This window comes from Tachysurus fulvidraco, chromosome 1 (assembly GCF_022655615.1).
Source record: "Tachysurus fulvidraco isolate hzauxx_2018 chromosome 1, HZAU_PFXX_2.0, whole genome shotgun sequence".
In the NCBI taxonomy this organism is placed as follows: domain Eukaryota; kingdom Metazoa; phylum Chordata; class Actinopteri; order Siluriformes; family Bagridae; genus Tachysurus; species Tachysurus fulvidraco.
In genome coordinates, this window is record NC_062518.1 from 37,290,629 (window position 1) to 37,314,831 (window position 24,203).

At 40.3% G+C, this 24,203-nt stretch overlaps 1 protein-coding gene across 1 annotated transcript; it reads right to left on the reverse strand.

Moving 5' to 3' along the window:
- Positions 1-830: 830 nt before the first annotated feature.
- tnfsf10l (TNF superfamily member 10, like) lies at positions 831-23,045 on the reverse strand. Its single transcript, XM_027178408.2, has 5 exons — positions 22,644-23,045; positions 15,464-15,613; positions 8,056-8,092; positions 7,838-7,930; positions 831-4,867 (listed from the first exon to the last, which is right to left on the reverse strand). The coding sequence occupies exons 1-5, from the start codon at positions 22,836-22,838 to the stop codon at positions 4,410-4,412; spliced, it is 933 nt and encodes a 310-aa protein (XP_027034209.2). The 5' UTR covers positions 22,839-23,045; the 3' UTR covers positions 831-4,409.
- Positions 23,046-24,203: the final 1,158 nt, after the last annotated feature.

Here is a 24,203-nt window from a genome sequence, read left to right on the forward strand (position 1 = left end):
GGTAGACAAAGACAGGGTGTTATATACATGTGTTTGTCTGATAGACAAAGGAAAAAGGTAGGTGTGTGGTCACAGCTGAATAGGTTGAAATAGGGGGTTTGTGTGAATTGGTTAGATGTGTGTGTGGTCTGTCCTTGTGTAAATGACCAAATGTGTGTGTGTGTGTAGGAGATTGCAGGAGGGAGGACGAGGGGGTTGGGTCAGGACCCCCAGCAAGAATGAGACCGATGGTGACTCACGTTTGGCTTGTCTTGGTGAGTTATGAGAGATGTGGGGGTGGTAGATGGACGGGGGCGTGATCTTATACTCGGCATTTAGTCTGAGAGTATATGTGTGTGTGTGTGGAGGGGTGCAGGAGGAAAAGTTTTAAGCCCTGAGAGAACATGATGTATAGCAACCAGATGAGTAAAAAAAAAAAAAAAAAGATTATGAATCAGTCTAGACGTTAAAACACACTCATGACTAACTGTCTGCTGGAAAACAAGCACTTTAATTGTTAGAAATGACACATATCCCTCAAAATCACAGATCACATAAGATCAAAGGATTTCTTTTTTTTTTTTTTAAAACAGAAAAAAGTCCACCATCAGACATTTATACATTCTTATAGAGAGAAAACAACAGTGGTAAACAGTGCATGTTATCTTTCATCAAAGGAAAAATGAGACCTACATATTGGTGATTTAAAGGTTATGAACAATTTGAAAAGAAAAAAAACAACAACAAAAAAAAAAACACCACCACACATAGCCCTGGGCAGAAGAAGCAAAACAAAAGCCCCTTTGTTCTGTATTGCTCACGGGGTTCGGACTACATTCATTTTTTTTTTCTTTCTAAAAAATACCCAACCAAAACTTCACCGCAACGCAGTCCGGTCTCAAATAAAACACAAACAGTTCATTAACATTTCAGATTGGGGCATTTTGTGAATTGCATTTACTATTTTGTACAATCATCTCCAAGACACACACACACACACACACACACACACACAAACAAACACGCATTCACTTTGAGACACATTTCTTACACCGTTTTCACATTTGGTTCCTCGCTGTCTGTTGAGAAGGCGATCCCGTCTGGAATCTGTTTAAAGCTGTGGGGATCCTGCAGCGTGTAACTGCTTAAGCCTGTCCATGGTGACCTTTTACCTGCCACACACTAACACTCAATGTAAGGGCTAGAGTGTAGTGTTTGTAGTGGAGTTTGTGTGTTTAGCCAGTATTCCACAGCAAAATTCTAAAAAGCTCAAGCTCAGACAGCTACATGTGCTTTAGATTGGTGTGGGGTTAGTCTTGGGCAAACATGTGGCCTTCTCGGGCTTCTGTGCAACCAGATGTGACTGTTTCTATTAAGGACCCTGATACACCAAGCTGACTGTTGGCCGTTTGAGGGCATTATGTATGAGTGGATAACTATCCTAGTTTTGTCTGTAAGGTTGGTTCCCATCAACACCAGTTCGATTGGTGGCATGGAAAAGAATATTCTGTACAGGGGAAGTGAAGTGACAAGCAAACTATACACAAAACAAGTGTCTAGCTGGGCTAGTGTGTTCAGCTATAGACCAAGCAGGAAAGTCCTAGCATGATAAGAGAATAAAAAAAACAAACATTATCCTATACACTACCTGGCTAAAAGGATGTGGACACCTGACCACCACAAACAAATGAACATATGTCCAAAATCAGGGGCATTAATATGAAGTTGATCCCTCATTACTCCTATAATAACCTCTACTCTTCTGGGAAGGCTTTCCACTACACCTTGGGACATGGCTGTGGGGATTTGTGATTATTCAGCCCTGGCACTGATGTCAGGTGAGGAGGCCTGGGGCTCAGTCAGTGTTACAGTTCATCCCAGGGTTAAGGTTAGAAGCTCACATTCTGAACAGGGACACGGTCATGTTAGAACAGGTTCGAGTCTCCCGGTTCCAGTGAAGGGAAAACATACAGCTGAAACGTACGACATTGTACTAAATTTCCTCGTAAAAACGCATGAATGTGATGGTCGGGTGTCCACAAACTTTTGGCATATATCGATTGAAGAAACGTCTCCACGTGAAAGCATAAATAATAAACAACACCCTGCACTTTTTTTTTATTGGCCACAACACCAAACAAATTCACAGGATAAGTATCTGCTGCCTGGAGGAAGAAATGCTGGTTTTTCTTACTTGGCGTCCTTTCTCATTCTTTGGATTTTTCTGCTCTACATATTCCATTTGTGTTTGTCCTGACTACTACTAGGTTTTGATGTATCTCCTGTTATTGTAGCAAAGAGTCACAAATATTAAAGCACAACTATAAATCATATGCTAATGTAGGAAGTCAGGATACCTACTCAGTAGACAGAGTATGATCATGACAAAGTATTGACTGCAGTAGTATGAGATGGGGAAACTAACTGAACAGTGTAATCATGAAGACGGACTATTGCCATCTGCTGGTATGGAGAACTATTTATTTTATTTTCCCCCAAGCGTGGAACAGACATGCATGCCAGTTTTCAGCTGTACTTTTGTGTTGTGTTTTTATGTGCTCACCAATTAGCCTTGCCAGTGCTAGTTCCTCGATTCTGACTTGATGAGCCATGGACCCGAGTGTGCTGTGCTGAAGATAACTGAGATTTTGGAAGCCGGTTGTAAATCCTAGGCTAAATGTTTGAGGCTCAAGCTAGTAACATGCTGCCAAACCACTTTTAGCACCCTTCCATAACCTCTGTTATACTGCTTGTGCAGACCAAGTCCAACAGACTTGCACGCTAACACATTCAAATCAATGCAGCACTGAAAGGCACTTCGGCATTTGCCTCTACGATGACTGATAATGCGCATTCGCGCTCGCTCCAATCGATTATTCCTGTTGCACAATACATCTCCTTGATGCATTTACTCCTTCCAAAATGTCGTCCCAGATGGAGATGATGATTTATAACGTCTATTGTGGCTCACAGAAAAGTCCTTGGGAAAGAAAACAGAAAGTGCTTGGGCTGTGCATTTCACTCCTGTGTGTATTGTGTGTTGGAAGCGGTTGGTTTTAAGGCCTTGAGAATAGTGGCATTATCAGGGAAACGTCAGGCTGGAGTCCAGTCAGGAAGAAAAAGAATTACATTGAAGTCCAACTTGGCCCTTTATCAAGAATTCAGCCATTTAAATGACACATTATTGCCTCACGCGTACTCTGTTGTCCATCAAATGATTGTGTATTGGCAGAGACGTTGTCCTGTGGATTTCTCAGTCTTCTGCCTGTTCAGAACCTCAGTAGGTCGGAAGTGAGATCACATCTCCTGCGTTATTTACTCCCAATACACTGTATGAGGCGTGCTGAAAATTTAAATAGCCACCATGTAAGGTATATTTGTATTTACACACAGCCACACAGCCGAGAAGAGAAAGAAAGAGAAAGAAAGAAAGAAAGAAAGAAGGAAAGGTTACATACATGTCATTCCACTGAAAATGTTTGTGATCCTGTGAATGCTCTGCTTTGAAGAAAACAAAGCATTAAAAGGCCACGGGTGTGACATTTAAACTGTACAGAACACTGTTTGTTTAACTTTCATACACTTTTTTTTTAAATTGCAGATGTCCAAGCTGAGTGGGCTGCGTTCATGTTGAACGAGGGTGTGTTTGTGTTTGGCTGAGTGAGGCGGGGCTGTTTTTAGAAAGCGTGACTTAAGTGGGAGAGTATGATTTATGTGTAATCGAAAGTAAACAAGTCAGTGACTTTGATTTATTGAGTCTGAATACTAAATGAAAGATCAACGAATCTCATCTCATGTGCCCACATCTCTGGCGTTAAATAAGTGCATTCTGCATTGTGTTTGGGTGTGTGTGTGTGTGTGTGAGAGAGAGACAGAGAGAGAGAGAGAGAGAGAGAGAGAGAGAGAGAGAGAGAGCATCCATTTAGAGAAGTCTGTTTTTAAGTCTCTATCTGTGACTGAATGCTGCTCCACTGGTTTGACTGTCCACAGAGTATTCCTGCATCTGCACAGCATAAGCCTCTCCTCTTTTTGCATCTCAATAGATTTGAAAAATGCATTAAATTCCGATGCCCAGTGGCCTGAGGCGAAAGCCCGTTTTCTCCTCGTACATCAGACATCCATACGATTGGCACAGATGAAGCCTCCCAAAGTTCTGGCAATCCTATCCTTTTTTTTTTTTTGCTACTGTTTCCAAGATCCACATCTTAGATGTGCTTTTAAAAATATACATACATTCTTCCGCCTTATAAAAGGGGGTCCAATCGTCTGAACCTCTTCCTTCACATATATATAAAAAAATGTCAATCTATTAAAAGAAAATGAAAACAATGCAATGTCTATTCTGTCTCCTGGGACCACGCGAGAGACAACCAAATCCTCCCAATGCCTCTTGGGTAATGTAACCTCGGCGCAGTGTCTCTGATGTGTCCTCACAGGTCCAGTCGGAAAGCTCCGAAGTAGCTGGAGGAGTCCTCGGCGTGCACCATCGAGGGGGAGGAGACGGACACGAAGACCTCGTCGCCGGCACGTAGCTCGAACAGACCTCCCTGGTAGACGGAGTGCAGGGCATATTCAGCGTCAGGAGCCCAGCACTTGGTGCCTACACCCTTCAACAGCTGGATGGGCCTCAGGTATGATGTTTTCTTGTAAATGCACTGAACCAGCTGATGGCTGGTGCCCTTCTGCTCGCCCTCGCTGGGAGACGGGTAGCGGAAGTAGACCTGCGCGTACAGGTAGTAGCGGCCGTCCTGAGGCACACGGAGACGCCCGTTGGCCAGTGTCATGTTGTGCAGGTGGGCGCCAAAGCTCTGGTTGCCCCAGGAGCGCACGGGGTGGCGACACGACTGGTGCAGGTCCGCCTGCGGACTCGGATACTGAGGGGTGGTACCTGGAAGAGAGAGATACGTTACAGGTAAAAACAATAAAACTTTCAAAGCGTGTGTAGAGGCATGAGATATTTGATCAGGTTTTTACCCGATATTCACATATGCCGAGTTTAAAATTGGTACAATACATAAATAAAACCAGAGAAAATCACAATTACACAATTATAACACAAATCACACAAATATTAATAGAATATTTCATATTAAAAAAGGGCAATATGGTTTATTCTTGCTAAAAATACATAATGTGGATAATGTGGAACTAGAAAGGTAAAACATCTGCTGCTTTTCCTCCGACTGTTCCTAAAGTTACTGACACTGGCGACTCCTTACTTAAAAAAAAAAACACTGAATAAACGTCTCTTTGAATAAAAGTCTGAATAAGTCTCTTCTGAATAAAAATCTCACAGCAGATTTCCTATTAACAGTGTCATCTGTTTATGTGTCGTCTGTCTTTCAAGACGTCCGTTACTATGGAAACAACGTGCGATTTGTTTCACGCCGTCTGAGAGGGGGCAAAATCGACTTAAGAGTTCTTTTTTAGTTAATGATAATCATGTTAATGCAGAAATATGACTCATGTTTAAGACTCTTTTACACCATGTTTCTGAAGACGGTCCAACTTTTATTAATGAGGTGACCATTAGCGATGCCGTAGCAGGGAGAGACTGAAGAAAACAAGCGGTGTGATGTAAGGAGGACAGAACAGAGCTGAGCACAGCAGAGTGATAAATATAAAGGATTAGCGCTTAAGAGGAAGGTATGGATTTGAGGCTGACAGAAAGCAGACAAAGAAGAGAAAGAAAGTTCAGGACGAGTAGGGAGTGTGGAGAATGGTCTGAGAGAGGACTGTGTGGGTGTGTGTGTGTGTGTGTGTGGGAGACATAATGGGAGGTTATCCAAACAAGACAAGCAGAATTCCTCAATAACGATCAATAGCTCACTCATGACCAAGTCCACGACTTATATTCCGAGATTCACCAGTTTCTTAACTACAAGCTGCCTGAGACACAGAAAGAAGTGTGCAGATGAGCAGCAGATGTCTACATTAGCGCTTAGCTTTCATCGCCCGCTCTGTGATATAAACATTTGCAGAGTTGTGGCATTTTTAGTGGTTTGAACTTAATACATGACTGTAAGTGAGATTACTAAGATATATGCTATAGAACAACGTTTTACTGCCTGTCAACATTTTTGTTTTGAGTGAAATCAGTGCATATTTTTGCAGTTAAACAGGAAAACACTTGAGGAAGTGAAACTCCAGCTTCAACTCTTTCTCAGTTTAATTATCATGCTTGTGACTCATGGTGTGGAAACACGGTCCTTTTGGCTTGCTTTGCATATGCGTGTAACACTGCTGGCTAACAAAGATCAGCTGGTTTAGAGGGATAAAACGTTTAGAAACTTGTTAATATGTTCAGAAACAAATGAAATTTAAAACCATGAATCCGTACATTAGATGATTTATTTTTTCTTCTTTCCGAAATGAAATAGTTGTTAAAAGCCTTGGGGAAAAATAAATAAATAAGTAAAAACTCATTTTAAAATGTTGGAAATTTACGTTTTTATCTCATTACTGAATAAGAATCTATGCACTGAAGCAATATTTTGGCACGAGCCTTACTATCCGACCAGGGAGAAGTGTAAAACCTTTCCCTCCATCTGGATCGCATGGTGAGAGCACGTCCTTAAAGATTTCGAAATAAAACCTTCCAATTCTGCAAATCTGGATGTGATTTAAAAATATATTTCTAGCGAAAACACATTTGACACTGTCCTCATACAAAACAGGAAAGCTATGAAAAGAATATCAAACTGCGTTTATTTTCACTCTTGCCTCAAACTAAATCAGTTGCTGCTACTTTTACACTATGACTGAATTGTCGTGACCCCAAACCGAGGATTCTCGCTGGTGGATGCTCGTTTTCCACAATGACATTGACAGATAAACTTTCTGTTTGCACCAGAGTGCTCTGTACATAACATTAAAACAAGATGACACAAAAACACAAAACACTGAGAAAGCCTTTCAGTGCCAAAGATTGTGTAAATAGAGAAACGATACAGAATAATACTTTATAATGCACAGAAAGAGAAAGGGACTAAATGTAAGGCAAAAAAACTCCAAACATTTAAACATATCTAAAACACAGGCGGTTGCTGTGTGTTAAAGTGACTTTATGTTCCCAATTTGGTCACCTGTGTAACATGAAGTGAGCTAAATATATCTGTTCAAACTGCTGCTAATGCTGTAACAAGAGCAATCTATCCTCTTCCACATACACATGCTCACAGAGGCCCATGATTGGCTACTGCTTCTGTGATTGACAGGGAAGAGTCATCGTTCCATCCCTTCCTACATAGATGATCGGTTGCAGTGTTTCTGTTGCACTACATGTGCATAAAAAAGAAAAAGTGTCATATGTATTTGTATCATTGTATAAAAATCAGCATTTCACGTGAAATAAAGAAAAACTAGACTGTCAATATAGTAATTTTGTAAAGTTGTAACTTACATCTTGTCTTTTTTTCATTCATTTTTTTCTTTATGACCTTATAATTTATCTCACAGAGAATTTCATTGCACAGTGTAAAAGACTTTTTCCTGTACACATGACAATAAACTCATTGCACATAAACCGAAGCCTGATGGCGGATAAATGATTACTAAGAGGTTGTGTAAGAACTAAAATCGCAAGCCCAGCCCCAAAATAATTTATAACCTAACTAACTCAGTTTGGATTCCATTTTCCGCCACTGACAAACGAGACATTGTGTGAAAGTACTAAATACTGTAACACTGTGCTTCAACTCCTTTAAGTGTGTGTTTAGTCTATTTTTTTAAGTCTACTTTTTATTTACTCTTCAACACAAAGGGAAAAAAATGAATTGGATATAAAGTAGACAACAATCCTTTACCAGCTGAGACAATTACGCAAGACTAAATCTTAGCAAAAGCAGATATGGCTCACCTTGTAGGCTGCTGAGTGTAAGGTGGGCTGAAGGTCTCTGTGTCACAAACTTCGCCCCTGTAGTGTTGTAACTATGTGGTAGGGTTCTGGCTTCTGCAGTAGGAAAGAAACATCAGTAAACAAGACTGGCAACACGAACCCCGAGCCTGAAGGGAAGCCGGGGGTTCGTTTGTATTTAGTTTTACAGCATGATTAACATACAACAATTTAATGCTCACCTTGGAATGTCTGTCTGGAGATGATGTTCTCTGTTACCTGTGACAGATAAGACGTATCCAGTCAGTACATGAAGCACAGAGAACACACAACATGCAACACGACTCATCAACATTCCTGACCGTCTTATACATCCGAGGATATTTTATCTGTTTTCTTTGTGTCTCCGTCCTGGCAGGCAGTTCCATGCAACCTAACACAGTATATTTCAGTTTGTTGAGCCTCTCCTATTCCCCCTTACACACCTCCTGTCTTCTGTCTCTCACGCATTCCCTGTTACTCTGGGCTGTTATGGTTTATCTCAGGCTTGCCAACATTACAGCTGTATTTTTGAGTTAAATATACAATAGAAATTAAATTCTTTTGCAGCAACACATGCAAAAAGGAGAAACTGGGGCCTGAGGTAATGCCTGAAGTTTATTTGGGGGGTTTTGTCTTGGTCAGGGGGGTGAAATTTGCAATAACCTGTGACAGCGATATTTTATACTAGTCACCTTCCAGTATCCAGTGCATTTGTCCCTGTCAAGCTGACCAGGATTTGAACCAGCAACTTTCAGCATAATGGGCTTGTGTTTTTTTTGAATGCCTCAAGGCCAGCCTCAACCCATGACTTCATTATGTTTTAACCCCACATGGAAACATCCGATTGAACTAATCACACGCTTAATGACTTTTTGAGTGCATACTGTAGCTAAATGGAAATGCTCGCATTATACTTAAATGTCCACTTACAGTACAGTCCCGAGCACAACTGTAGGAGAATTCATAGAAAGGCACGTGTGTTTAATGTCTTGCAGGTGTCTGAATCTAAAAGTTTGGAAAGAGGAATTAATGCCAAGCACAATGCTGTGAGACACATGACTATGAAACACACGTACGTCTTCATACTGGTATTAAAAGTGAAGTCCCAGTGCATAATGGTGGGAAAACAAAATGGTGACTAGAAAAGAAACACACACACACACACACACACACACACACACACACACACACACACACACACACACACACACACACACCAAAAAAACTGCTCAAGGGCTAAAGAATGTCTTCTCTAAGTATCGAATTTCAAGAAATTACTAAGTAGCATGTTAAAGCTCGGTAACGCAACTCCTACATACTGGATTAGAAACCGGTCTTCATTCTTTCTACACAGTGTAGAAAAAAAGCTGTTACAGTGACAAACAAACAAAAAAAAACACTAGTCCTGTGATTAGTTTGTACCAGAATTGTAAAATATTTGGTCTATTCCTAACAAGCGTGTGCTTTCTAAACTGCAAAGCAATCGTTTTCTCCTTAACTAAAGTTTATTATCAGTCTCTATTTATGGTCTGTTTCTGTTCTCTCCTGCAGATGCAGAGCTCCCCCCTTTCCCTCGGTCTTTTCTTCCTTTTCTCCGTCTAGCCTTCAGCACGCTGTGTGAGTGCACTATGGAGACTCTGTTGATGTTGGCGCGAAGTTGTCTCACTATTCATCAGACACAGAAGCGCCTACGCACACGCTAAAATGACATAATCTCCTCGTGACAGCAAGAGAGACAGTGGACTGAGGCACGCTCACCTCTGGACTTCCACTCCGACCGAATTGACAAATTCGTCAAACACTTTTAATTTTATATTGTGATATGCTGTGAATGTATTGTAGCTGTTGAGATATACGTATACACAAGCTGTCTGTACTTTAATGACACAGATTTAGCTGCAGCGCTGTCACGTTCGGTGTTGTAATCAATTCCCTTTGCCTTGTTCATGTTGAGTGTGAGTGAACTCACTCCTATGTCCCAGTCGAGCCCAAAATCCCTAAGATGTCACTCGCATCAAATCCTTTCCACAAAGGAGTCATGGGAAGGGAATAATTAATAGCAGTAGACTGCAGCAGTGTAGTTTGATTGTTAAAGAAACAAATAGAGTCGAGGGTCGAGATAAGGGAGTTCGAGTCAGTGATAAGTGGTTGGTATGTGAGTCCGAGTTGAGTCAGAAGTCTTGGATTCGTAACTCTAAATCGAGTTTCAAGCGGAGGTCTGAATCTGAGTTGAGTCTCATTTCATAGATCATGCGAGTCTTAAGTTTTAAGTCACACACAAGTGAGTCACAAGTTTATATTATATGACTGATTCAGAGTCAAGTGTACAATCACTAATAAAGGATTCTGATCAGGGCATCAGTGAAGAGGAGTCTCAAGACATTGGTAAATGAGTCAGAATTGAATCTCAAATGTTAAGTACAGTATGTGAGTCTGAGTCGAGTTTCAGGTGAAAAACAGAAGAAGAAAATCTAGAAAGCTGTGACTCACAAATCCAATTTAAGTCTGAACATTCAGCAAGTCCAAGCTGAGGCTCAAGTATCACAGACAGACAGACAGACAGACAGACAGACAGACAGACAGACAGACAGATAGACAGACAGACAGACAGACAGACAGACAGATAGATAGATAGATAGACAGATAGATAGATAGATAGATAGATAATTGTAATTAATCATTTAAAATCATTAACTAGTGTTTGGTTCAAGTCCACCTCCCTGACTGGAGCACTACATCCCTTGTTTTTGGTGTTTAGGAGAGGTGTGAATCGATGTTCACGAATTTTACTCATTGTTGTGTTTATACCTTCTATTCTAATCAAACGTTTCTATGGGAATTCTCCATTCTGATTTCCTCAGCAGTCAGGGGTTTTGCGATTTCTGTAGTACAAAATGCAGATGTCCGTGTCTCTCGTGTCACTCAGCGTAGTCCGTTAAGATCAACATCTTAAAGAATTTCAACTGTGTGTTTCACTTTGCCTTAAATGGAAACCCCAAACAGGCTACACATACTTATGTGTTCCTGACGGACTATTTTAGAAGTTGTTCGGCAATAAATATTCTGTCAAATGAATGACTTTGTTGGTAAAGTAGCCGTGTAATAAGTGGATTAATATGAACAAAATAGAGAAGACCTCTGCTTTCTGTAACACGTTCTGATGATCTCTATCGTTATCACCTGCCTCATTTTACATATGCTTCATTATTCGGTCCAGAAAAAAAATGTTAATTGTGCCGCATGCATGAATATGTAAAGTCTTTGAAATCCGCAATGCCTGAGTTTTTGCTTGCCGGACTTATAGGAAGTGAGACAGGAAACAACGAGAATTAATGTGCAGGGAAAACAGCTGTTTTGTAAACTGTGAGATGTTGATGGACGAGGTCAGGAATAGGAACTACAAATGCTCCTCAACACAAACAATAAACAAACTCGGCGCGAAACCTTTGACCGCAAAGCGTGCGAGATGGACAGAGGTGCTGGGGAGTGTTTCTCTAAACACACACAAACACACACACACACACACACACACACACACACACACACACACACACACACACACACACACACACACACACACACACACACTGTTGAGAAAACTATTTAGCCTGTTCTGTGCCTGAGCTCAGCAGTTAATCTAATTCCTTAATGTCTGCGAGAGATTGGGGTTTGGGGTCAATTTTATTTTCTAGATGACTTCCTCCACTGTGCATTCTTAAGGCGAGGCATTAATAAGTAACAGTGGCTGTGCTTCAGGAAGAGTGTGACTGAGTTAACCATAAATCTCAAATGGTCAGACTTTGCGCTGTGGAATGCACCGAGAGATTTGAGACTGATAACTGTGTTGATTAAATGAATGAAAACATAATTGCATAATAGAAAACCCTGATTTTCTGTCTCACGCACAGGTATGTGTGTGTTGATACACTGTGTATTTGCGTATTGTGTTTGTGGGTCAGTCAGGATGAAGTCGACCCGAAACGGCGTCCCGCTCTGCTTCCCCTGAGCAGAGACCTCGTTGTTGCTCTGATACACACTTCTGATTTTTCGATCTTGTTTCTCTCTCTCTCTCTCTCTCTCTCTTCTGTACTCGTTTCTTCGCTGCACATAGCGATCCCTTCATTTGACTTTTCGACACTTAATGCTGGTGTTAAAGACATGACAGTTTGCCTTCGGCCTTGGCAGTACACAAAACTGTCATGGCGGCTTCCAAACATTTTAAAGCTGCCTTTAAATCTAGCTCTCTCGCGCTGCCTCTCTCCCGCAGAAGGTCGCTGTAGTGGGTTAGTGAAATCTGACTCTAAGTAGAACCAGCTTCGAGCGCTGCGAGAACATTTTTGGCAGGAGACGAGCCTTCGCGTACTCCACAGCAGAGCAACACGAGAGCGCCAGCCGGCCCCGGCTCCATCACCTTATTAACTTCTCTTTTTTCCTTCCATGGCTTTGTGTTTCTTTCTATTTTTTTGTCCCTTTTCCCCCAAATGTCTCTTGCTCACAGCCCCATTGCACCTTTGTTTTACATCTTCTTTAAAAGAAGGTGAGAAAACAGTGGATGCAGTGCAAAAGTTTGTATACCCTTAGGATACATGCAGAGGAATTTCGTGTGTTATGTTTTACAGATGTTCTTTTACGATCACAAATAACTGAAACGGTCATGTAGTGTAGATTAAGATTTCAATAGTAAGTGGGTTCAAAGGTTCGCATGCACTTGAGGTCAAGTCTGACAAAACCACTTTCTAGAGATTGTTCTTTTTGTCGTTTTGAAGATCTTTTATCTTATAAACCTCCAATTCATTCTTTTGTTGTATATACACTGTATTATTTAAGCAAGAAATCCAGGAGGATGCAAACTTTTGCACACTTCGATGCATTTTAGAGTATAAACACTTGTTAGTTGAGTTTCTGGTAACATTCCAAAGTTGATTATTTTCCAATAAGTGCTTTCTAAAATGTTTTATTCCTCTTAGACCACAACAAGTTGGAGCAATATTATATCATTTTAACACATTTATTGTTATATTTAATGTTGTAAAATGAGCTGCTGTTTCAGAAAATTGATCATCACCCTCTGACCAATCAGATTTAAGAGGCTATAACAGTGCTGTGGTATAGACTTATGGTTCATAACTGGATATTAACAGTCATTATTATACATTACAATGCTTTTAACAGAAGAGATACAGTTTACACATATTATTATTATTATTATTATTATTATTATTATTATTATTATTATTATTATTGTTGTTGTTATTATTATTATTTCCTGAATTTGATTTTACTAGGATTTTCCTGCTGCACTTGAACATTGCTTCAGACATTTATACAGAATGGGCTTTCTTCTGTTTTTTGGTTTTTTTTCAGGTTCAGAATTTCTCCATGTTTGAAGAAGGACTGCTTCCTCTATGATTTAATGAGTCAATAGTCTGAATCAAAGATAAACGAGGGACCAGGATAAAGAGACAAAAAGTCCCATTGAACAACTGGGGGGGGAAATGGAGCCTGGATTTAGGGATTTTCAGAGGGCTTTGTCAGGCTCCTCCTTCGCTCTTGCTTGCTCAGGTGAACTCAGTGTTCATGATATTACCTGGCACAGGAAGAATGATATTATCACGAGTCACGGCCCGGTGCATTCTGGTGCGTTTACAACTGCTAGTTTCTGGTCCGTGTGCAGGGTTTGATAGAAAAACTCTCTGTATTAAAGCTGAGCAGCAGATCTTTGTTTTGGCTTTAGATCAAAGTTGAGCACAGGACACAATAATTGCAGCAGGAACAATAGGACTGGGCGGTGTTCAATGGGCGTTAGTATAATCTCACACTCTGCTATAAGTAATAATGTAAAAGTGAGACCGGGATTTTTTTCTTGTTTCAATCCATTAGTAATAACTACCACGTGTGCTGGCATTCTCAACATTCTGAAGGTCTATACTTAATAAACATTCCCCTCTCTCTCTCTCTCTCTCTCTCTCTCTCTCTCTCTCTCTCTCTCTCTCTCTCTCTCTCTTTCTCTCTCTCTCACACACATACACACTATCTCTCTCACACACACATACCCTCTCTCTCTCACACACACACATACACTCTCTCTCACTCTCTCTCTCACACACACTCTCTCTCTCCGTCTCACTCTCTCTCTCTTTCTCTCTCTCTCACACATACACTCTTTCTCTCTCTCTCTCTCTCTCTCTCTCTCTCTCTCTCTCTCTCTCTCTCACACACACACACACACACATACACACTATCTCTCTCACACACACACATACCCTCTCTCTCTCTCTCTCTCTCTCTCTCTCTCTCTCTCTCTCTCACACACACACACACTCTCTCTCTCCGTCTCACTCTCTCTCTCTCTCTCTCTCACACACACACACTCTCTCTCTCCGTCTCACTCTCTCTCTTTCTCTCTCTCACACATACACTCTCTCTCTCTCTCTCTCTCTCTCTCTCACTCAATGCCCCAGTTGTTTTCTCTTCTGCTCAGTTGTTTTGTTTCTCTGTCTCTGTTTCCTTCTCCTCCCTCTCTCTCATTCCTACTGCTTGCTGGACCTGTTTCTTTCTTGCTCTATCTAAGCCAAATCTCACTTGCTAACTCATGTAGGCACACGAGCAAATGCACACACAGAGTAATGCATACACAGAGTAATGCATATCCACCCATACATTACATAAAGTATCTGTGTCTGTTCTTGCATCAGGGACATAAATATATATATGTGTGTCCTCGTGAAGTTTGTTTGTTTTTCCCAGTTGCTGACCCATACATCGATCAGGGTATTCTTTCGGGAGCCATAATTGCGTCCACATCAGCCTGAAAATGGCACATGTGTTTTGAATTAAGTGGCAAATGCCTCAGTCTCGAAGCACCAATAAATTGTTTGCAGCTTCACTCAATTAGTAGCGAAAGATTTGACAGAGCGGGAGGGGGTGACATGCGTCATAAAGTCTGTAAGTGTGGAGAAATGGAGGTGCTGGACTAGAGTAAACAAAAGAAATTGATTTGGTGCTAAAGACATTTAAAGGATAAAAGCATTTTTACAGAACACACACATGTGGTTAGACATGTGTGTCGTTACACATCCTCCACCTCATCCTGACAAAAACTTGCTCTGTGTCCATTTCTACAGGACAGAACACGAAATCACTGAACACAGGATTAACCAGACGTTCCAGTGGAAATCCAAGAAGTTCCCTTCAAGCTGGGACTGGGACTGGAAGTGAAGTGGTTCATGAAGAGGGCACACTGGTGACTCACTTGGCATATCGCTGACAAATTCAGTCACAAGCATGAAATGCCTTAAAGCAATTAACGAGTCATGGATCCAGATTTTTATGCACTGAGAAATGACTGACTTGCTTTGACACATTTATGGCAGCAGTAATGAAGAGATTAACTAGAAACCGCCTACTGGTTTTTGCCACCGAGCCCAAACACAAGAGTGAAACTTATTATTTAAAAAGTGCTGATCTGAACATTGTGAGAAAAAAAAAAGGCAGAATAATGATAAGTCTGTCGATAAACGGGGCTGACTACAATCAGGGCGCATCGGGCTTCACGGGTTGCGTTATGGAGCTCTTGTGCTTCTTAACCAGTTCCAGATGTAAACTCACCTTAGAGATGTACGCCTTGATGCCTTCAGCCAGCTTGATGCAGGATTCTCCTAAGAGCTTGGCCAGGTCCTCAGGAATATCCTGGTTTTTATCCAGGGCGTTTAGCAATCCCAGACATCGCAGCTCTTCTGTTACTCCTTGGTTCTTCACCTGTCAATATATCAATTACAAAACGCTTTCAGTGATCAAGCTGAGTTTCTTGTAGTTTGTAAAAGACGAATATTCAACCTTATAACTAGTTCTGTTTTTTTTTTTGGTAACTGTAGAGATTATTTGGATAATAACCATCGTAAAGTGCCACGCGGTCCATTTTTTCTCTTCACTCTTTACCCTGCAATGCATCAATCTACAATGTGGAAATATCGTCACCTTTTATCATCAAATGAAGCTTCTACTGCCATTTCAACCATATATATAGCTGACACAGTACACAGTGAAAGGAAACAACGTTCTTCCAGGTCCCTGGTGCTACATAAAAACACAGAACTACAAAAAAACAACACAGAACTACGTACACTACACAGTACTACATAAAGAAGATGCGTGCAAATGAGAGCGAGACGGAAATCGGCGAAGACGCACAGTTCAATACGCTGTAATGATTTCGCAGTGCAGCGCCGACCAGTACACAGCTCTGTACTGAATAAAATGCAATTGTAAAAATGCTTTGGATGCAAACATAAAGCACAGTTAGTAGCAGAAAAGACGTAGGTGGTCCATATAGCATGTTGTTTTTGCGATCGGAATTTAAACTCACATTTTATTTGTCACATATGTCACATCAGTCACAGTACAACATGCAGTGAAATGCTTTTGTTGTTACAGAAATAGTGTCAGATAAAAACAGACAAAATGGATTAAAAATTAAATAGAATAATAAGGAAATACAGTGGAATTGCAATAAAATGCAACTGGCATCAAATAAATGAAATTAGCTTTACAGGGAAAATAAACAGACAACATAATACAGAATAATAGACCACATGAATACATTATATATGATTTTATTTATTCCAGCTCATCTATATATATATATATATAATGTTGATTTGAATGAAATACATAAAAATATATTTTTGGTATTAAGCGCAAAATGTATGCAATGTGTAGCGTTTTTTTAATTGTAGCAGCATGAAAAGTGTTTCATTTCCTTCCCATGATCTTATTTAGACTTCTAGAGACATGAACCAAGAGGAATCTGTGGTACAATGTGTGGTTGGCTAAAGATACACTATAACCCACTCCGATTGCTTTGTTCTCTGCTGTCACTGAATCTAACCCAATAAATTCTGAACAACAATCAAAGAACAATCCGAACAAGACTCCAGGGACGGTTAACAAGGGAGCAGTCTGAAACCCGGGACACGATTTGTGGTCAGTTTGAACACAATTCTTGACCTTTTCTGTAAGGACGTTCTAGGACAAATCGAGTCAGGGCTTGTTCGACTTAACGACCTGAAGAGCTGTTACATCCTCGAAGGGTGGAGGAGTTTTAATGACCTCGCTTGGAGGCAGGTCCTTTTCCCTCCTTTCTCTTCATCCACATTCACAAATCTTTGCAAATGATCAAGGAAGGAGGTCTGCATGCAATTTGAAGCTCAGAATCAGAAATTGCTCCGCGTCACGGTTGGCGTTTGCTCTTAATGATTCTTCAGCAGCTGCCTCCAGAGCATGACGGAGAGGCCATGCAGGGTGAAGGGGTCTTTTTTTTTTTTCAGAACCAATGATGTTACACAAATCAAGCGATGTGAATCAGGCAGCTAATGAGGGTGCTTTAGCCCTGCAGCATGTAGGTCAGGGCTGATCTGAGGCCAGTTTTATGGGTCATGTCATGATTTTTCAGGCTGGGATTTGAGAACAGAACAGACCCTCAATTAAAACGAACTTTTTGGTTTGTGCTTTGCAAGGCGACCTCATCGCTTTCCAGGAAATCAGCCTCCTTAATAATGCGCTCGAGCAGTATTTTTCAGTTACGTGTATAGACTTAAAATTGTCTGAGAAGTGCAGAGCACACTGACGTCTTAAAAGAAAAAACAAAAGACCTTTGTGGTTTTCTTGTAATAGCTACAGTTATGATTTTTGGTAGAACTGTTAACTTTTTTTTATGGTTCAAGCCAAACTCCTGGAGCCACTTTAATATTTAACCGTCTACTTGACAAGTACACCCTGGTTGTACAAGTTCATGCTTGCTGGAAAAAAAAGGAGAAGTAATTCTTCAAGTAGTAGCAGGACAACATCATTGGATTTATATTTGTGTGCTGGTATCTGATAGCACTATCCAAGGTGTGGTTTATTATTGTGTGTCGCTAATCGGTGACATGCCTGTGCCTTAAGAGCGAACAAAACATGTTACAGCAGAACTCCACAGCTAGTCGTGCTTCCTTATCGTAACCGTGTGGCGAGATCTATAACCCGATGTAATGCATAACATGTACCGGTAGTAAAAGATACTGTAGGATGTACATACAAAGTGCTATATATAAAATCAGCAGCAGTACCATGCAGGTAGTAGGGATGAAAGTGTGGGGTCCAGAAAGGGTGAGTGAGGATTTCTGATCCCAGAGAGAGTAGCAGGAAATGAGGAACAATGCTCTAGTGTTACTCCTGGTTTGTGGAGCCGGGGGAAGAGTGGAGTGGACCTGCAACTGCTGAACTTTATGCTTCACTCAACATATCGCTACTTTTTGGGGAAGGATTAAAAAGAGAAACCAGTCATGTAACTTAAAGCCATGCCAGGATCTCTCTCTCTCTCTTTCTCTCTCAGGTTGTCTCCTTTCCTCTCAGTCATGCTGTCAATGTATGACTTTTTTCTGTTGGGTTTTTTCCCCACTAATTCCTACTGTGATGTCAGAAGGAGTCGTTTTTTTTGCTCTTGCACTCCTCTCTGTTCCAGCTCGTCTCAGCCTGGGGGAGAGCAGGTTGTCTGTGCATGCAGGACAAACACACTCAATCAATCATCTTTTTTTTTAAAATTAATTTAGCTATGCATAACCCTGTTTATTTATCTGAAGAGTAAAAAGCATTTGAAGCCTTTTCTACTGTCAGCAAAGCTAAAATGTCAATATTAATCATTAATAATCCTCAATAAAGGATTATAACTATTGCTTAATAATTATTTAACGTCACTGTATCATGTAAAGGATAATAACTGATGCGTTATTGTTTCTATTCAAATATTCAAGTCTCATAATCCGGAAGCCTTGAAGATCAAGTTGTAAACAAGTGACTCAATAGCTTGCTATTACAAAAGCATAACTTGTTATTGCAATGTGTTTTTGCTTCATTTCAACATTAGAACTCGTTACTTTAACTTAAGTTATTATATTATTTACTCTGATTCGACAATCTCTGAAGTATTGACGAGCAGATTATAAATCTTGTTCACTGTGCTGCCAGAGGTTGCTTATGTGGAATAAACATCTACTTCTTATATATCCTAATATAGAGATTTCACCTAAATGTGTGTGTTGTGTGATGTGTGTGATTTAGTAGGTCAAATTTAAATGGCAAATTAACCGCTATGTCCGTCACGGAGTTTAGTGTCAGTGGCAACTTAAGTGTTAGTGGTGAAAGTAACAAGTTGACTTGAGAAATTAACTCAAAATATTGACATGGCACTTAAGCATATTTTACAACTTGTGGTTCAGGGCTTTTACAGTATATAATTCAACTGGAAAGCCTTCCGGGTAGAGATTTTTCCTTTCATCCCTGTGTTTCTCAGAAATCACTGCACAACAAGGAGTGGCTACTGATAAGCCTCAGAGGTGTAGTGAGTGTTTAAGTTTTGCTTCCCTGTAAATCCTTGAGTGAAATTTATTTAACATGCCAACTCGGCAGCTCCATAACACCAGATCCCACACCTGAGTGCACAGACACAAAGGCAATCACACGAGACAGAAAGCTGATGACAAAAAAAAAAAAAAAAAGAATCACCCGTGTGTTGCTACAGGAAACCATCCGTTTACACTTAATCTCCTTTCTTTTTCCTATTCTCACTGGCTCGTAAATCTCTTAAATGGCCAGTGGGAAACGGGCCCCTTTGAGACGTCATTGTAAGGCGATTTCAAAGAAACGGTGTTATCCGAATGGCTCACGACTCTGTCTGTCCGTCTGTCTGTCTGTCTGTCTTCAGCTCGGGTTCATCACACAGAATGCTTGAGGCATACTAACAGTGGAATCAGCCCGATATTCAGCAGCCAAAAACAATTAAAAAACGTCCTATTAAGGCAGTGGAGATAAAAGAGGTAGTAATTCCCTGAGTTTTTTAAATTTACACCAAAACACGAGCCACTCTCGATGTTCTAACAAACACATTTAAATCTTATTATGTTGCTTGCTTGGTCTGGAAAAAATGCAGCCTGTCCAGCCTTCATCGGGCCAGAAAGGAAAGTATGAGCGATATGATGGTAAAATCTTCCTGAGGTATTATTTCCAGTACGAGAGAGCAAGCTATGAGAAGCGAGAAGAACCTGCTCTGTGTGACGTTCCTTCCTAATGGGCCCTAATAATGAGATAGCATCTATCTGTTCGTGTTGTGCCGCAGCGCCCCGGATGACTGCTTAGCGACTTTCTTTTTTTATTTTGCCAATATTGTTCTTACAAGTTGTGATAACTCGAGCCTGAGCAGAGATGTTTACATGCTTCTAGAACAACAGTGCTGGTAGACTGTCCCATCTGGCCGCTACGCCGTGTGTGAGCGCGGGATATTTACATTAGCTCTAAAGACCCTTCATTAGGTTGCAGCTGGTCCACATGAGGAACAAAAGAAAAACCTAAAATTGCATAAATGTTTACTTTTAGTTACTGAGGCATAGCATTAATTACTGATTAGTAGCATTAATTAACATGTCAGTGGATTGTCTTCACATGAGTAGGAATACAAAGTGTGTGTGTGTGTGTGTGTGTTTGTGTGTGTGTATATGTGGGTGTGTTTCAATCTCATGATTGTGTAATCTTTATTCTTTGCTCTTATTCTTAGAAATCTGATTATCTTCATCACTCAAGTAAACAAAACTCACATGAAATGTCTATTTTACTTAGAAATAGATTAATAGTGTGTGTTAATTAAAGGGATAAAAAAAAAACCGTCTGTGTGCTTGAAAGTATTGCATACTCTGGCTTCTAAGGAATTAACCGAACATCATAAACAGCTTCAGATCCGCATGAATATTCAGTGTGAGCAGCAGAATTGTGTTTTATTTTAGACTCTGTGAAGGTGTTTAGATTAAATCTTGTGTCTCATTGGGAAACATCCAGGCCCTGCCTGGGGCTAGCTAACTTGGCGTAACATGAATCCATAAAGAAAGACAGCCAAATTTAGCTGCATAAGGACGCTTCTGCATGAAACCCAAAAGTTCAGACTGACAGAGAAGACCAAGAAGAAAAGAAAGAAAGAACAATAAACTGAACATTTGATGGCGTACATTTTTTTCTGTGATCTTGGCAATAAAAACTCACAGAAGTGTTTGACAGAGTTGGGAGGAAAAATCCAAACACCAGTCGCAGGATATCATTTTACAGCAACTTTTTGTTATTGTTGGTGAAGGTTTCTCTCACAGAGCACCTGGAGTGAAGCGATGTGGCATGACGAAAGCCTCCGATGGGTGCTGACTTGCAAAAAACAAACAAAAAACCCAGCAGCATGTGGAAGTGGGCGCACCAGAGTCACACTCAGCAGCAAACAGGCTTAGTCACGAGCTTGGTCCAGCACCATGACGTACCTAAGAGCAGACTGACTCCATTCTGGCAAGCGCGTTTACATTGGACAGCAGGAAGTAGACAGAAATAAGTCAAGCTCCGTAACCTTATGTGAGATTCTTTCCTTTTGATCTTCTTCTACTGTTTACTGTCATTGTGTCAGATCTCTTTTCCCCTTTTCCTTCACTGTTTCACTAAACATGACGGTGCATGATGAATCAATCGACAACATATTTACAATCTGATTCAGGTTTTTTTATCTTGTGAAGGTGAAACCAGATCTAGAGTTTCTAAGTGAACTGTATCCCAATATGACTTATTATCATGCGACGGTGAAGACAACAGTGATGAGATAACACATCACTTCATGACCTAAACCAAAACAGTCCTTGGTGTAGCCTCACTTGCTTACAGCAGTTTTCTCCCAAACCACAATGTCTATTTTTGAAAAAAATAAAAAATAAAAATCGTTGCTATCTCTTGGCAAAGCAGGGAAAAGTCCCTTTTGATCGAAAACAGCTCAAAACAACCACGGCTCTGAATCTGACAAAACAATACCGTAGTTCCTACTTCACATCACAAAAGTGCATCTCTACAAATGACAAAGACAGTTACAGATCTAAGCTTTTACAAATGTTAGAAAGTATCCAGTGTACAGATTTATAGCGTTCCTCAAGGGTTCATGCTTCAACTGTCTGGAGTCTTTCTTTGGCAGAATCACAAAAAAAAGGAAGCATGAAGAAGCATTTGTATCTGTTCTGCTGTATCAAATTTTTTTTTAATGGGAAAAGCATACACAGGGAAATATATTTATTGAAGTGAAAGATAAGCCATCAAAACTTTCCTTTCGGTCTAAATGTGACGGTAATAAGGAAGAGATCCGAAAATGTAGTGTCTCATGACATGCAAGTAATACTTTTATCTTATTATTTTCTCCTGGAAAATTGTACTAAACTGTACCTTTCCTAGTTGCTGAGTTTATACCCTCAAGACTATTTTATACTTTTTTGTACGTAGAACGGTGCATGTACAGATGCGCAACCTTAAGAAGCTCTTAAGTTAATTATGATCCATTTAGTTAACTTATATTTTTATATCAGTTGCATTCATTCTTCCATTATGTTTGCAGTTCCAGAAAGACGGTGTATTTTTAAGGCTAATACAGCAATGAAAAAAAAAAAATCAGGTACAATTTACTACACTTTTGGTGACAGTGCAAGACTCAGAAAAGCTAGGGTTAATAAATACTTTATGACAACTTGACAAATAGCTTTGAAAAAAAATGTATACACATGTAAAGTATACGCTGTCACTGAACTGAAAAAAATATATATATATACACACACTTACAAAGTTCAACATTAGAAAAGTGTACCAAATGAAGCCCTGCACAGGTTTGGATGTCAGTAAGATACAAGAAAATACAAGACACAACTTATTCCAGGCTTGTATAAAAGTTAGGAGTGCACAACAATGCGCTCACCTGGGACAGGGACATGTTTAAGTAGAGGAAGAGTCCGGTGGTGGAGGCGATCTGCAGCACCACCACCACAATCACCACCATGGCGAGCCACAGCTTGGACGGAGACTCTCTGCGGCCGCTCGCCGGCACCATCATGTAGGTAGTGGACTCGCTGCTGACCGAGCGGAAGTAGTCCTGGTTGGGCTGAGTGGCCATGGCATTCCTGGGCTCGTATGGCGACCGGGCGAAACTAGGCGTGTGTGCGGGACAAGCTCAGGGCTCAGTGAGCTCGGTGTGTGGTGTAGGAGGTCCAGGCTGAGGATTTCTCCGGGTTTCTTGGAGAGCTCAGGGAGGCAGGGCGAGTCTGAACGTGGGCCGTGTCCCAAATCACCACCTCCTTCTTACATATGCGCACTGCGATATGTGCCAAAGACGCTTTTACGCGTTGTACTTATTAACGCACCAAGAAATAGGTGTCCAAAATACTTACGTATTATGGAAACGGGGCTAAACTAAAATGTATTCTAATGAAAATAACGTCACATTTTTCTTCTCTGGTTTGTATTTATACACACGTGCATTAAAAGAAGGGTTTCACAAACATTTTGTACTGTTACAAACTTTAACTGAGACGGACTTAACTGGGGTTAGATGTGACGAGTGTACACAAAACTGCACCATAGTGTTAAACGTGAAGCTGACAATTGTGTGTTGTTTACAAGACGACATGCAGGTATTCAGATAATTGCACACAGGTGCGTGTCACTCATCTTATCACGTGACTTCTGATGCACATGTTTGTTTGTTTGTCTATCTATCTATCTATCTATCTATCTATCTATCTATCTATCTATCTATCTATCTATCTATCTATCTATCTGTCTGTCTGTCTGTCTGTCTGTCTGTCTGTCTGTCTGTCTGTCTGTCTATCTATCTATCTATCTATCTATCTATCTATCTATCTATCTATCTATCTATCTATCTATCTATCTATCTATCTGGATTAGACTCAGAATGTACGGTCACAAATAGGTCCATTTCAGTTCCAGGCTGAAACATTACAAGATAATGTGGAAATCTCAATCCGAGTTAATACTTAATCAAGCTACGTTATTATCAAATTATAAATGAATTATAATTGAATTATTATTATTATGAACATAATAACACTATTAAATAGATTGAGCACAACACTAATAATTTGACCTTCTGTGCTACAATAAGAACCATGGATTAAGAAAGAAGTAAGAAAAGGAAATCCATGTTATTGTCTACTTGTTAATACATTCTACGTACGATAATGTTTTAATAGTCTTTTGTGTTGCCAAGAAGAAAAACAAACAAACAAAACAAACATAAGGAAAAATAGACATGTTTTATTCCCTTTTGATTAACTTAATAAATAATCTTTATCTCTACAGAGATAAAGGTTAACGCTTATAGTCCAACTGTAGATACTCTTCCTAATTCAAGATAAACTCTCTGTGGAGGAACCACAAAGCTTCCGCTGTCTTATCCGCACACAGCAAATATCAGTCTGCTCCATGTCTCTGTCAGAACTAGAGAAAAAACAGCTGGACT